The sequence below is a fragment of the Arabidopsis lyrata genome, assembly GCF_000004255.2.
Source record: "Arabidopsis lyrata subsp. lyrata unplaced genomic scaffold ARALYscaffold_7, whole genome shotgun sequence".
NCBI lineage: Eukaryota > Viridiplantae > Streptophyta > Magnoliopsida > Brassicales > Brassicaceae > Arabidopsis > Arabidopsis lyrata.
The window spans coordinates 22,939,199-22,951,818 of NW_003302549.1; the positions used below are offsets into that span (position 1 = coordinate 22,939,199).

At 31.5% G+C, this 12,620-nt stretch overlaps 1 protein-coding gene and 1 long non-coding RNA gene across 3 annotated transcripts; one reads left to right on the forward strand and one right to left on the reverse strand.

Annotated features, from left to right (window-relative positions):
• Positions 1–200: 200 nt before the first annotated feature.
• LOC9306827 lies at positions 201–2,271 on the reverse strand. 2 transcript variants are annotated; one of them, XR_002330338.1, is made up of 4 exons: positions 1,669–2,271; positions 950–1,587; positions 750–850; positions 201–476 (listed from the first exon to the last, which is right to left on the reverse strand). It is a non-coding gene; the product is annotated as an uncharacterized LOC9306827 (long non-coding RNA). The 2 variants fall into 2 exon arrangements; XR_002330337.1 differs by having other exon boundaries at positions 1,680–2,270.
• An 8,225-nt stretch (positions 2,272–10,496) lies between these two features.
• LOC9304769 (putative NAC domain-containing protein 94) lies at positions 10,497–12,178 on the forward strand. Its single transcript, XM_002868651.2, has 3 exons — positions 10,497–10,934; positions 11,023–11,363; positions 11,493–12,178. The coding sequence occupies exons 1-3, from the start codon at positions 10,748–10,750 to the stop codon at positions 11,940–11,942; spliced, it is 978 nt and encodes a 325-aa protein (XP_002868697.1). The 5' UTR covers positions 10,497–10,747; the 3' UTR covers positions 11,943–12,178.
• Positions 12,179–12,620: the final 442 nt, after the last annotated feature.

The following is a 12,620-nucleotide window of genomic DNA, read 5'->3' on the forward strand; positions in this document are numbered from 1 at the left end:
GGTTTTTTTGTGTGCTATCATAGATCGTTCTATTATAACACTAATCGATTGTTTTAATATACTTTTTGGTAACTCATAATTTTTGCTATATTATATTGTTTTGTAACAATTTTTATATGCTACATTATAAAATGATGAATTGCAATATTATTCCAGATATATTAATTAAAAATACAATTAATTATATGCTATAAAACCAATTTGTTAAAAGCATGTTTCTTTCCATAGATCATCAAAAGATACATAATTGTAATTTTACAAAGTAGTTCATCATTCCCTATTTGTTAAAACAAGGTCACAAAGAACATCATAAGTTGCTCTTTCTCTCCCTCCAAGAACTTATGTTGTTGTCTCATTCCAAGCAATTCCCACTTCACTGTCTTGACTCTTGATCTTCTTCCATACCTTGATCTCCGTATCACATATCATAAAATCTGAGTAGACACAACCCATCACATTTGCAGTCAAAACAGAACCTACAACCAAGAGAGAACTTGTCATTACACAACTTTATTAACCTTAAACAACTTCAACGGCTAGTTTTCTAAAAACCCTAGTCTTGTTCATGATCATTGGAAAACTTCATTAGCCTTAGAAACTTCTACAGATTCAATAAAAAATACTTAAAATTTCACATAATGATTTGACCAAATCAAAGTCATCAAGCCAAAAAACAAACTTTGAGCTCCGATGAATTCCAAAGCTATACTCCATCCAAGAGATACAAACAACAAAACAAAAGAACTCACTTTTAGCTCCGTCAAGGCTCCTGGAATTGTGGCAAACTCTTTCAACGTATACTGATTTTTGGCCCTTCTTGTCAAAACCTAAACTAGACCAAACTCGTTTCCTAAGAAAAAAGAACAATGGTATGTTGAAGAATTAAAATAATCACATTGCTAATTGTTGCTTCCTCTCTCTGTATAACATCAAAATCAGATAAACTCACATTGGGGCAGTGATGAAAACATAACCAAAACTCTTCCATATGGTGATGTCATGACATTAACTCTTTGTATGTAAACTCTAACCCTGTCAAGACTTTAGTAACATCTAAAAATCACCAAAAATTAATGTTTTAACAACCATATCTAAAGAAAACACCAAAAAAACAAGACAAAAGACAACAATTATACACTTAACATGAATCATTCCTTTCCTACCACAGCAAAAGAACTTGAAAAGATAAAGCGAAGGAGGCTTAGAGACACTGGATTGACGACATAAGTACAAATATTCTAAGCAGGATGGACAAGCAGATAAAAGACGATTCTTTAAACAGTCCCAACCAATCTTAGGAGAACTATTATCTAGACTAACCGAAAACACTATAAAACACCATCTTTCATCTGTTGAAAAGCTCACCAAATGAATTGAGCTTACCTGCAAGCTCACCAAAAACTGTAAAGCTGCCAAATTGAAAGGATCAAATCTCAATAAACCAATGGAACAAACAGAGAAACAGAAGCATAAAAGACCTCTCCTTGTTTTGTTTCCTTGATGAGAAGATTGAAGTAGACATCACCGAACTTAGGATCAGTCCTTTTGGTCTTCTTTTCACTTACCTCTTGCTATAAGATCGATACCCTATAATAGCAATGAGAAAACCCAATTGAAAACCTCAAAATTATAGAAACCACAAAATCACTTGGTTTAGGGTCGTAATACTCTGCACTAACTCTATCTGCCTCCTTTGAAACTTCCGATTCATCTCCTTCTGGTTTGAAGAATTTCAAACACGGCTCAAGAATCTCGACATCGTCGGCGTTACCACTCTCCTTCTCATCTATTAATTTCGTTACATGATTCAGCTTGAAATAGCTCAAGCTCCTCCTCCTCCGCCACGATTTCTCCATTTTTAACACTCGAAACATCATCTCGTGAGCCAAATCTAATCCCATAAGCTCCACGTACAGGGAGGTAGCCATAGATATGAAATAGAAGTTGAGGAGTTCTCTCTTTTGTTGAATTCGTCTTAGACTTCTCCATACCTAGAACCACAACAAAATCTAGATCTATAGATGGAGATGCCAATGGACCCAACTCAGGATGAAGGAGATTTGACCTCGAATCAGACCAAATTGGAGAAGACGGGGATGAATATGCAAGTATCTTTAACGGCCGAAGAAGGAGGAGAAAGAGAAGACGATGAGGAGGAGAGGAAGACAAGAGAAATTTGAGAGAGCGTGAATTTTTGTTTTGGAGATGGAGAAATGGGATTTAGGGTTACAGGTGAGAGTGCGTGATTTTTATTTTTGTTCGTTATCAATAAATAAAAAAAGGGTCATTTGCAAAAGTAACCATTTTGGATAAACTATTTAAGAATATAGCACCTTAATGTGCAAAATTAAGCAAGTAACACTAAGGGGTGATAAAAAGTCCAGTAACTCCTCGTTAAGGCATGTTGACAGTGGATGCGCGCGTGGAGAGGAGAGTGACGTGGCTGACGTAATCCTTTACTCTCGTTTCAGTTTGTGAACACACGCGTGAAGAGAGGAAAGCGTGATGGTGGCGATGGTGACGACAACAGTGGTGGTGGTGATGACAGCAACAACGGCGGTGGCGTTAGTGATGGTGGTGGTCGTCACGGTGGTGTGGCGACTTTAGCTTTATCATCATCGATTTACTGGTTTGAATTCTTAATTCTAGTTTCATGGATCTAAGAATCTAAAAATTTTCAGATTTACTTTGGTGGAAATGTGAAGATTAATCGGACATAATTCGAAAAATCCGGTGAAATCGTGATGAAACCTTGACGTGAAGTCGTGCATAACATGTAAAATTGAGAGGCTTGTGCAATGTGAGTTTGTGAAATAGAAATGAATGTGTTTATGTATGCACATGGAGAGATAAAAGGGTAAAAAAGTCCAATTTACAGTTTATACACACAATATCACTTCTCTTTTTTTGTTTGGCTACTTACTTAATTTATAAATTTTTTTGCGCTACTTTCCCAAATTTCCCATAAAAAAATGGGTTGCTAAGTATAAATATTTTCGACTAAGTGCTGCCGCAAATAGTGATTTTAGGTTCACCAACTGAAATTTAGTTCCCCGATTACTCATTTTCGGGGTTAGCATTTCTGAAACGCTATCATATGATAACCTCATCCAACATTATATTTTCAATAGCAGTTGCGAAAACTGAGCTATTATAATGTGCTATCAATGCTCATATTTTTTGTAGTGGCCGAACATCTTTTAGGTAACCAAAAGTTGCAACAGCCATTTTTTTGGAAATAGATTAGAGAATACTTATCTAGGGTAGGCTATGATTGATGATGATTATGAGAGGTTAGGCATGAAACTATATATAGGCTTATAGATTAGGTTTAAGAATGCTTGAGGTGAAAGAATAAAAAGAATCGTAATCTCAGCTAAATCGGCAAAAAATCTCTTGATTGTTAGAGTTAAGGAATCTAGAGTAATTGTTCGCATTAAAGCGGTTCTTCTTATTAGAAATCTGTTTCAAGAAAATCAGAACCTTAAAATTTTGTGAGATGATAAGAGATGATGATGGGCAGGAATATTTGATTCAATTAGAAGAGGGAAACATATAAAGGGAAATGGATTTGAATTGTTAGAGCCATAATGACGATTTTTAAAGATTGTATAGGAGAATTTAAAAGAACATTATATGAGATAAGGTATGTGATATAATTAGTTTAGATTGTGAAAATATTCGTAATCAATTAGGGAATATTGTTATAAAGTTACGATTAATGTGGCTATTAGTTTAGGTAATATTAACAAAATTAATTTTGCGTGTTATGATTGGCCAAATAAGGGATTGATATTATTACAATCTTCCTAAAATGTCTTATTCTAGATCCGAACAGACTAAAACCAGGGTTAAACCCGCCCATATTGAATTAAAAAAACAAAATCCCCTCTAAAAATGTATATGTGGATCCCGATTAGCTTAGTGGTTTTATAGTTAAGTATATACCATATCAAATCAAATTCAAACTTTTCGAGTGTTCTTTTATGACTTTTTTTTACTCTGATTCAATTTAATTGTAACTAATACAATAAATATTTTTATAATCTATACTATTAATTGGGAATCACTCAAAATTAAATAACCTTATAAAAGGTAAAATATTACATATAATGCCATTGAGATTTTTAAATTTAAAGAATGAGAAAAAATAGCAACCATATTAGTGATATTAATAACAATTATATTAATTCCAAGATTTTGCAAATATTGCAACCATAAATTTTGGATATATTAATAAACTCATATTCAATCATTAATTTATTATCATTAAAGAAACAACCATTTATAGAAATTAATAATCATCATAATATGGTTAAAAAAATCAAAATTTGTTTTGAATCCAATAATAATTTTTATATAAAATCCTATATTATTAGAATTCTTATAAAATAAACTATGCAAATCATACCATAAAATTACCTAATAAATATCACTAAAAGTTTTCAATCTTTCCAAATCTCGATTTTTCCAAATCTTACTACAAATAATAACAAAAACTATATATATGACCTTAAAATATATAAAATCCTAAAATCTAATATATTGCCTAAAAATCAGGATTTAGGGAAAAAATAAGTTATTAATAGTTTGAGAAAATCTTGGAAGTTCAAACTTAATCGGCAAGATAATTAATTCTAACTGATTTAATTAGTTTGAATTAATTGAATTAATTTAGGAAAAATATATTATTGGATTTGTTATTTTCAAAAAATTTTAAGAGCATTGTTTAAATTTAAATAATGATTTGAAATTTAACGAAAGTCATATTCTATATTCTATTAATATGATTTTAATACTAAAATTGATTTCTTAATATATCTTTAAACCAATATATTGATGATAGAAAAAAAGAAAGAAATATAAATATGTTGTCATTAATTTCAAAGATAAGAAATATTTAAACAAGAGATTTGACTTAAAATTTGAAATGAGAATAAATAATCAATTAAGATATTAAATCATTTTCTAAAATTCAAAATAGGTAAACCTAATTTTTCTCATTAACTTCATCTCTCCCTATAAATATATAAAATTTGACTCACAAATATTCATTAGCCTACCATTCCAAATGTAAGTTGTAACTAATTAAATTTTGTTCTCTGTTTATAAATTTGAATTTTGGATACATTTCTTTTAATTGTGTGATGATAATTACAAATAGAACATTGTACTCTCATTTCCGTTATGTTTCTACAACTTATAAATTAACTACATAGGTTTGTCGAGGCATGGCTTAGCTTCTACTGAGTTGGGGCAAAAGACAGTCACACGCAATTTATGAATATGATCCAACAATATCAGGGGAGAATATAAGCAAATAGATTTTTTATAAGCTCTTGATTCCACTTTTGTAATGGGTGAGTTATATAGAAAAGAAACCAAATATTTTAATTGAGTTAGTACAGATGCTAATGAACTTTGATCTTTCCTACAGAGTGCTCATATTTTATATATTTGACATACGCAAACGAAATACTAAAAAAGTGATAAAAATAGTTCATATGTCTAAGTTTGAACTTATTAAGATAATCCAAACAGAAAATATCATGTTACTACAGTTTGAAAAGAGATAATTAAAACAAATAGAATAATAGTTGGATTAGTATTTGATGTTTTTATTATTCTCTGTGTTTGAGTCTTTACAACTATGAAGCTTTTTTTTTTTGTTTTTTTTTTTTTACAGCCCATGAAGCTTTTTTCAACTAGAGAAAACAAAACATTTTTTATAGACCGCAGGTGAATAAGGTTTTTATGTAGTGTTCTATAAGTATGAATTAGAAAATTTATTTCGTGAGTTTGTCAAATTATGAATATTATACCAAATAAATAAGTGTTCAAATATAACTCGCACCAGCGTTTTAAACAATTAGAGAATGTTTAACAAAAAAAAAATTGGATAGATTCTATTTATTTTGTAAAAATTAAATCCCGAAAGGAAAAGTAAGGAAAATACGGGTATTCCATCTAAATCTCTTACCCATTCTCTTCTTTGTTGAACTAAATTAAACATTCTCATATTGGTAATTATTTTAAAGGAAACAGTTATGTGACGAGAAATTTTAAGATAGACAACGAGACGGGACGTGACGACACTACTTTCTCTCATTATCTTATCTATATTGAATTTTATTAAAAAATATTGTTTAAAATATGAAATCCCGCACATACGTGCGGATCAGGTTCTAGTTATTATATAATTTGGCTAATTAAATTATATTTAGTATTTATATATATGATGTTCCATATAAAATTATTTTCTATATCCGCCACTTGAACTATTATATTTTGCTACTATAATGAACTTTTTTGCTTGACGTGTTCTATATAAGTATACTTGGATTTTCACAGCATTAATAAATATTCCAAGACCAGTGTTGATAACTTTAATGTTTCACATATAAAGAGAAATAGAAAGCTTAGGTTAAAAGCTATTGACCAAACTTCCGAACTTGTGTTGCGAGGGTTAAAAAACCTAGGCCTTTTTTTTTTACTTCTCTCATCTTGAATTGTTTTTTGGTTCATTTTGTTTTCAAGTTTTTACCACGAGATCTTCATTTATACATTATGTTTTTACATGTCTCCAACTTGGACACATATATAGCAAACTTAAGCAATGCCTTCGATTTTACCAATGCCCTTTTGACTTACCATGGAATTTTTTTTTCTTATACGTTTGAAGATACAACAAATATATAATCCTTTATATTATAAATCACAAGTCACCTGACCAATAAAAATGTGACATATCATCACAAATATAGGTTAATTAATTTTTTTTTAAAATGTTCAATGCTAAAAGGAAAAAAAAAAGGAAAAGAGAACAAAAAAATCGAATTGAATGTTTTAACAAAAGTAACTACCAATTAACATTAGCTACGTAATTCCATAAATCCTTAAACAGAAAAAAGATTCCTAATTTAACTCCCCCACGATCATGAAGAAAAATCTTTCCATGATCCTTCTTTAACTTCCCCACTATTTCTCTCTAAACCGATCAGGTCCATTAACCTTCCTTTAATTTTGTTGTTTCTTTTTTTTTATAAATAGTTTTTTGGATTTTTCTCAAATTTATGATAATATAATGATTGATTGTTTTACATATTTAGAAATTATATTGGGATTTTTTTGTTAGGTCCATATTAGAATTTAATAAAAAAAAGTAACAATTTAATTTAATAAAAATAGTTTTGATAATACAAAACTATGCTGTGTTATAGCACAGGTCGTAATACTAGTTCTCATATATAAAAGGTATGACACTAAAAATAAATGTGGGCTGGGACCTTATTGCAGTTAAACTATTGAAAATTACACTTGTTTTATATGGTTTGATTGTTTAAGACAAAGGAAAATTACTATTAAAACTATATTGTAGTTTTTCAAATCTAGATATTGATAAATTTACTAACACATAGTTCAAATATTACTCTATATGTATGTTTAGTTATAGCTTTAAATAAATAAACGGAAATTCTTATAAGAGATCGGAATTTTGCATTTAATACAACCTACATTTTTAGTGTAAGACCCTAATTTCAGGAATATGCATGCGGAGAGGTTTAAGAGAATTGATTTGACCATTTATGTCACCAAACTGCGGAAAAACGGTCTATTTCCCCACGAAAAGTATCGCATCATAATAGATAGAGCCCAAACTTTAACCTCGGTTTATATGTCTCCGAAAAACAATGTTTAATATCTATTTCTCCCCGAAACGTAAGTTCAATAACATAATCTCCCCGAATTAATACTTTGAGATCTATTAACCCACATATCTGGGTTTCGTCGGTTTAATGTACACCAATTCAATCTTAACCGTTTTAAAACAAACTTTAACCAAAACTAAACCGAAATTATCAGTTATCAACCCGAACCCGGCCAAATCTAACCTCCGGCGATTGTCGTTGGTCACTGGCTTCATATCACCGGTTATATTTCCTTCCTGCTTTCTCCGGTAAACTTTTTCACATCAATTTCCGATCGTTTATGTTCCTTCACAAAATCGATGAAGTTTGATCTTTTCCTTTTTACTATTAACAGACCAATCCGTTTACATAAGAAATCAACAGAAACTTCACACCAAACAATTCTTAATTTTGGGTTGTCCCGTAATTGTACCTTAGATTTTGTGTTCTTGAGGTATCACTTGAAAAGTGAATAATTAAGAAGTTTAGATAAATAGTTGTGGGATAATTTGATAATTGTGTGTTTTAATTTGATTTCTTTATTGTGAATTGTGATGAAGAAGGAAAAATAACAAATGGCGACTCTGATTTGAAACCCATCTTCGACATGAGAATGTCATTGCTTTGAAAGATGTCATGATGCAAGCTCATAAGAGGAGTTTCAAGGATGTGTATTTTGTTTATGAGCTCATGGTTACAGATCTCCACTAGATTATCAATTACCAGCTCTAAGTGTGTTGTTCCAAGGAACGGGTTAAGCGAGTAGTGATGCCATGGAAGCTGTATTTTATTATTTACCAGCTCTAAGTGTGTTTGTAACAGCTCTACATATAGAGCTCTGTTTCTTTGTTTGTTTGTTACGTTCTTTTCAGAACTTTTAACCATCTGATGCAATCCTAGAACCCGTAATTGTACCTTAGATTTAGTGTTTCTATAGCTATCAGATTATGATTTTGTTTCTCATAGGTGGTTTAATCACAAGAAGAAAAGTCTAATTCCAATTTTGACAAAAATAAAACCCAGATCCTGAAATCGGGTGAAGAAGAGAAGAAGGAGAGGAAAGAAGAAGATGGGACTAGGTTTGTGTTTTAATTTGGTCGAAATCGGTTTTTTTGGGTTATAAACGGTTAAGTAAACAATAACCTACGAAACCAAGATATATGGGTTAATAGATCTCAAAGTATTAATTCGGGGAGATTATGTTATTGAACTTACGTTTCGGAGAGAAATAGATATTAAACATTGTTTTCAGGGACATATAAACCGAGGTTAAAGTTTGGGCTCTATCTATTATGATGCGATACTTCTCGTGGGGAAATAGACCGTTTTTCCCCAAAGTGCACTTATCTTTTCAGTCAAACATCCAGAGAGAACTCCACAGTTAAGCGTGTTTGAGCTCGAGCCATTCTAGGATGGGTGACTTTCCGGGAAGTGATTGTCGGAACCATGTGAGTGAGAACAAAATACGGAGAAATATCATATAGTGATTTGTAGGATCGGTAAACAAATCTTTAAAGCCTCGGGACGTAGCGGACCAACCGTCAGACACGGATTGGCCCACGGGCCGAGAGAAGACGTGGGACCTATTAAAAAAAATGGCGGTCGGGACGTTACATTTAGATTACATATAGCATTTTATATATGTATGTATATATATAACTACTTATAAGAACAAATGTTTTATGTTATTTAGATGTGCTTATATATAACACATGTAAAAAAATATTCCTGTGAATTGGCTCATTTGAGCTAATCCATTGAAATTGTTGACAAAAAAAGAAAATAAAAATCGGACGTGCTCATCATAGAGGAAAAAATTATATAGGTAGATATTTCTTTACAATTTTTCTACATAATAAGAAAAATATAAATGTTTTATAACAATATCTTTATTGTATCACTATCCAGATTCGAATTTCGCATAATTCATATGTTGATTTTTTTTTAGCTTCACAATGCATATTATTAAGAAAAAAAGTACTACATAATCATATTGGTAGACATGATAATTATATGGATATTCATCTAACTTTAATGTTTCAAGGAACAAAGAAGGAATGATGTAATTTTGGGGAATTACGCTATCATAATTTACGTAACATAATACGAGTATCAGTTTTTTTAAGGCATAGCCTATAACCAAAATTACTACTTTTTGCTACGCACCACAAATTTAAGTATAAATCTTTAGAAGGACTTATAGAGTTAATTATAGTTTATAGATATAGATACTCACCAAAAAAAATAGTTTATAGATATAGATTCTACTCTAGAAAACGCTTGACATCAATCCGGTCAAAGTTTGAATCCTATTGATATCATCATCGAGTTATTAACTATATATTAATATAAAATTAGATAGAATTCATATACTTTCTTCGTTTCATAATATAAGTCGTTTTGAAAAAAAAAATTGTTTCACAATATAAATCTTTTTCAAGTTCCTATGCAAATTATATATTACTTTAATATTTTATAATTATTTATATTATGCAGTCTTTGTGATTGGCTGAACTTTTTAAAAGTAGATCTTTTTAATCTGCGTGTTTAAAGCTAAAACGATTTATATTATGAAACGGAGGGAGTATAAATTATCATATCATATTTTCCTAAAGATAAACCATATTAACACATCTTGATCTTAATATATGATGACAAATTAAACATCTTAATTAGAATTTTTTTTTTGTTCGATACGTAACCTCAATTTCACGAAGTACGCAAGGGCAATAACCTTGAAGTTTGAATCTTGTCAAATTTAAGAAAAAAAATAATAATAATAATTTTAAGAAACGACGAAATTCAAGATTCATAATATCTTTCTTGCATAAATCTCCTCTTATTAGAGAGACATTGGTCTTATATCTACGCATCACTTTCTGGTCCAATTATCGTTTCCCTATGAACCCATTTCTTCTTCTCTAAGAAACTTCTTCCTTCTTCCCCAAACTTACTCTCTCTACTATCTCTATAAATCTCTCTGTTTCTCTTCATTATCTTTTGGTTAATGTATTCTTAATCCCAAAAGTACTAATTCTCTTTGTGTCCTGCTTCTAGTTATGGATGATGAAGAGAGTAACATCGTAGAAAGATATGACGACGTCGTTTTGCCAGGGTTTAGGTTTCATCCCACTGATGAAGAACTCGTAAGTTTCTACTTGAAAAGGAAGGTTTTACACAAATCTCTTCCCTTTGAGCTCATCAAGAAAGTCGACATTTACAAATACGATCCATGGGACCTCCCAAGTAAGCATAATTCTAATTCTGATTTTTCTCCAAATCTCTAGAAACAAAATTTTGATTATGCATTTTCTTGAATCAATGTATAAAAAAGAGCTTGCGGCGATGGGGGAGAAAGAGTGGTACTTTTACTGTCCAAGAGACAGGAAATACCGGAACAGCACGAGGCCTAACCGAGTAACCGGAGGTGGATTCTGGAAAGCTACCGGGACTGACCGGCCTATATACTCATTGGACTCTACTCGATGCATCGGTTTGAAGAAGTCGCTAGTGTTCTACCGTGGTCGAGCTGCTAAAGGAGTCAAAACCGATTGGATGATGCACGAATTTCGGCTCCCTTCTCTCTCTGACTCTCATCACTCAACATATCCCAATTACAATAACAAGAAGCAACACCTTAACAATAACAACAACAGCAAAGAGCTTCCTTCAAACGTAAGTTATCAGATTTGCCCTAACTTGCTACAGAAGTTACTTTTTTGTTATTTGTTAAATCCGGTTTCGGTTTTATAAAACTAGTTACCAAACAAGAAACGAATTAGTATCGATGTTTTCTTTTTGTAGGATGCTTGGGCGATATGTAGAATATTCAAGAAGACGAATGCGGTATCGTCACAAAGATCAATCCCACAATCTTGGGTTTATCCAACGATTCCTGACACCAACCAATACAACTCACACTCACACAACAACACCGCGACTCTCTTAGCTTCATCAGACGGTCTCAGCCACATATCAACAAGACAAAACCTTATCCCTTCTCCGGTCAACGAACCCACAAGCTTCACAGAATCAGCTGCTGCTTATTTCGCGTCTCAAATGCTCGGAGTCCCGTACAACACAACTAGAAACAGCGGAACAGGGGATGCTCTGTTTTTGAGCAACAATGAGAATAACTACTTTAACAACTTGACCGGAGCGTTGACTCATGAGCTTCCGAATGTAAGAGCAATGGTGATGGAGGAGACGATGGTGAGTGAGATGTCGGCGACGTCTTATTCCACTAACAATTAAAGATAATAGCAGTATTAACACTTGAATTAGTGTAGACCATGGCTAATATGTATTAATTTTTATTGTCTTTATATAAACGTTGCTTCTCTTTTGGTTTCTTGAAGACCGAAAAGAAAAAAGAAAAAACAAAGACTTGCTTCGGAACATGCAACTTGTACTTAATTTGTAATAGATAATTGTAATGGCTTTTTATATTTATCAAGGGTCAAGATGATCAAGTTGGTTCAAAGTTCAAACCCATTCTTGAATTTTTCAGAGCTACATTTCATGTACTTTATGAAGATGATAAAATGCTTTAAAAAGGGAAACAAGTAAAGAAAATATGAATTAACTCAATTTTTAAGAGATTGCAAAGAGTACACTCAGTTAATAGCCATTTCTAATGAGTGACTTGTTTTTGCTTCGGAAGACTTTAGTTTTTTTAAACTCTCTTATCCTTTATTTTGCTTATCTTTTATTTTACGTTGCAATAATTTCCGTGATGACTGTCATGCTAAAAAAGCACGAACATGAAGTTCTATTTTTTGCCATATAAGCTCTTCAACCCCGCATTGGTTTTTCCTTGAATAAAATTAGTGTATGTTTCTAGTTAAATGGATGATTTTGTTTTACTCTAAAAAAGAAAGTGAAGAAAATATGAATTTGCAAATTCTTTTATTTTTGTTTCATTAATGGTAA